This window comes from Perkinsus marinus, assembly GCF_000006405.1.
Source record: "Perkinsus marinus ATCC 50983 genomic scaffold scf_1104296977516, whole genome shotgun sequence".
Lineage (NCBI taxonomy): Eukaryota > Perkinsozoa > Perkinsida > Perkinsidae > Perkinsus > Perkinsus marinus.
The window spans coordinates 30,095-32,897 of NW_003200160.1; the positions used below are offsets into that span (position 1 = coordinate 30,095).

General features: G+C 44.5%; 1 protein-coding gene across 1 annotated transcript; it reads left to right on the forward strand.

Annotated features, from left to right (window-relative positions):
• Positions 1-1,148: 1,148 nt before the first annotated feature.
• Pmar_PMAR000344 (hypothetical protein) lies at positions 1,149-2,546 on the forward strand (the record flags this gene model as incomplete). The annotated part of the gene is made up of 1 exon (XM_002764414.1): positions 1,149-2,546. A coding segment is annotated over one exon (1,398 nt), but the record flags the coding sequence as incomplete, so codon positions are not given.
• Between the last annotated feature and the right edge of the window lie 257 nt (positions 2,547-2,803).

Here is a 2,803-nt window from a genome sequence, read left to right on the forward strand (position 1 = left end):
TTTATGTCGAACATTCTGAAACTGCTCTTGAAATCCTTCACGATTGTCATCTTGCTGAGGAGGGAATTCGACCTGGTGGTAATCATGGCCTTATGGTTTCTAAAGAATTGCAAGCGCGTAAGCATATGTATCCGGCGCAGCGTTCTGAGCGACTATCTCCTTTCAATGACTGGATATTCGCTGCTGCGAAAAGTAGTGATAATATTCAAATATGCAGCCCTACTTTCACCGCTAGGTATCTCGCAAAGTATGCAGCAGGCGAGGAGGAACGCGCCAGAGTCTTCCTCAAGTGTGGCCGAACTCAGAATACAGTGTCAGTTATTCAAGATTCCCTTCGGAATTTTAAGATCACTGGAGCTGCTATCGCAACAGAATCAGATAAAAGGAAGGAAATTCAAAGTACAGCGATCGAAGGAAGAACATTAGCACTGACAGAAGCAGCATTCTGGGTACTTAAGTTCAAATATGTTCACCCATGCTCAAAGTATGTTCATATCAATACAGGATATAAACAAGATAGGTCAGCTATCATGAAAAGGGAACGGCGTTATGTTCACCCCGGTGCCGAAGGGGAAGCAGTAGCAGGATTTGAAGTTCGGGAAGCACTCGGATTTCCTCATGAAAGACAAATCCTCAATGCTCAACTCTATACAATCTGTGATGCCCGTGAGAGTAACATAATGCCAGATGCTATATGCATCTTCAGTGTTCGCCCCCCAGAGCTTCTTTTTCTTGATTCGGTCAGAGACTATTTTGAATGTGTCGATCGTATGACAGTACCGAAGTCGACGCTTCGAAATGGTGATCAAATTCAGGAAGTAAATGAAGCGCTTCTTCGTCTAGAACTGTCAGAATGTCCATGGATAGACGGGTTCGACAAGCAAGTCAAGCTCTTACCTAGCTGTATTTCGCGTGTTCGACAAGCAGCTTTGACTTATATTAATTCCCATGCATATCATTATGATCAGCAAAGGCAGTTAGTTATGTCTATTATTCATGACATTCTCGACCCCCTCTTGGAAGATCAGCCGCCTACCGAACTATTGAATATATTCGTTGCCCAAGGTGATTATTTGCCACGGATAGCTGTTCTTTCAAATCCTCTGCCAAGGTATGCTGATAGATTTCTAATCCACATAATTCTATCTATGGGCCGATACCAGACCGAGGTGGGTGTTTTTGATGTGGCCAACTTGCGCCAAGCGTTTTATCACGCTAACCTCATAGCGGATTTTAATGCGCCTACTAGACAAGAGAAGGACTCTATCCTCCGACGTTACGTTATGGAACAGCTGCTCTACATGCCAGGTGGCACTACTTCATTCGACCGTCACCTTGTACATGCAAATAATGCTTTGCAATCGCTCCTGATTGATGGTGAACTACAATTTTTTGCTACCCCCTTGATTCTGCGAAATGAGCTTGCGAGAGAAGCTGTCGAGGCATTGAACAGGAGGAAGCTCAACACTAGGAAGAATTTCGCGGACGCACTGCATTATTTGAGCGATCCCATCAATGGATTGCCTTCAGTGGATGAGTTGATTCATGCCACAATGCAAGATCCTCTTGCTTGGGTTCCGGATCTGCAACGTGGGGACACACAGTCGATAGAGTCTCTTCAGGAACAGCAGAACGCCTTACAAATGGGAATTCGTGCAATTGATGAATTCCGATCAGGTCAATTCGCTTTCGTTCGTGCACCTATTCTACTTGGTCCTCCAGGAAGCGGTAAAAGCTTTATCACTGCTCACTGGGGAGCATATGCTTTAGCCAAAGGGTTAAACACTATTGTTACTAGTGTTGCAAGTGAAAGAGCTGCTGCTCTGGGTGGTGAGCATATTCACCTGGTATTTTCCATACCAGTTTCGACTGACCTTGCTCCCCGGAGTCTGGCTGAGAGAGCCTTAACTCGTTTAGCACGTGATCCTGTAAAGATGGAATGGCTCAGATCAATTCAAGTATTCATTCATGAAGAGATAGGTACAGAAGGAGCCGAAACGTTGGATGTCCAGAACAAGATCTTACAGTTCTTGCATAAATCTCCGCTTCCTTTCGGTGGAGTACTCGTCATGGGCAGTGGTGATCCCAATCAGCTACCTCCTATCAAAGAGACATTACTTTGGACCAGCCCATCGGTTATTACAACTATGCGGCTTGCAATGCTTCACAAATTTGTTCGTTCTTCTACCGATCGTGATCTTCAAGAAGTTCTTACTCTTTTCCAGAAATTGCAACCTACAGATGCTGATATTCAACGGATACAAGACCTCATTGATCATCGATGCCGGTTCATAGATAACTGGGATCATGTACCAGCTGAGGCTCTCCAGATCTTCGGTCGCCATAAAGCTGAACAGAGTGCAATTCAGCGTCAGCTAGATCGTATTATGGCTGACTCCACTATTAATAAAGTAATCGTAGAATCTACGGACCAATACACTCTTGATGGAGGTCATGTCTGGTCTTCTGTCGGACACACTTGGGTGGTTAAGAAGATGAATCGAAAGCTACAGACTCCGCAGAAGATCACTCTATATGTTGGAGCTGTAATGCGATTCACATGTAACGATATACCATCCAGAAGGGCTTTCCATCAGAGTCAACTGTGCATTGTACGGGAGCTTCCTATTAATGGAGGGTCTGTAGGTTTATGGGTAGCTCCACCTGGTAGAAGGACTATTCCTTCCTCAGATCAAGAATTCGTTGACCAAGGATGGGTAGAATTACGAGTAACCAAGATGTTTACAATCCCTGAACGAATAGAAAGAAATATGTTAGTGAGGAGGGAACAATATCCCATAAG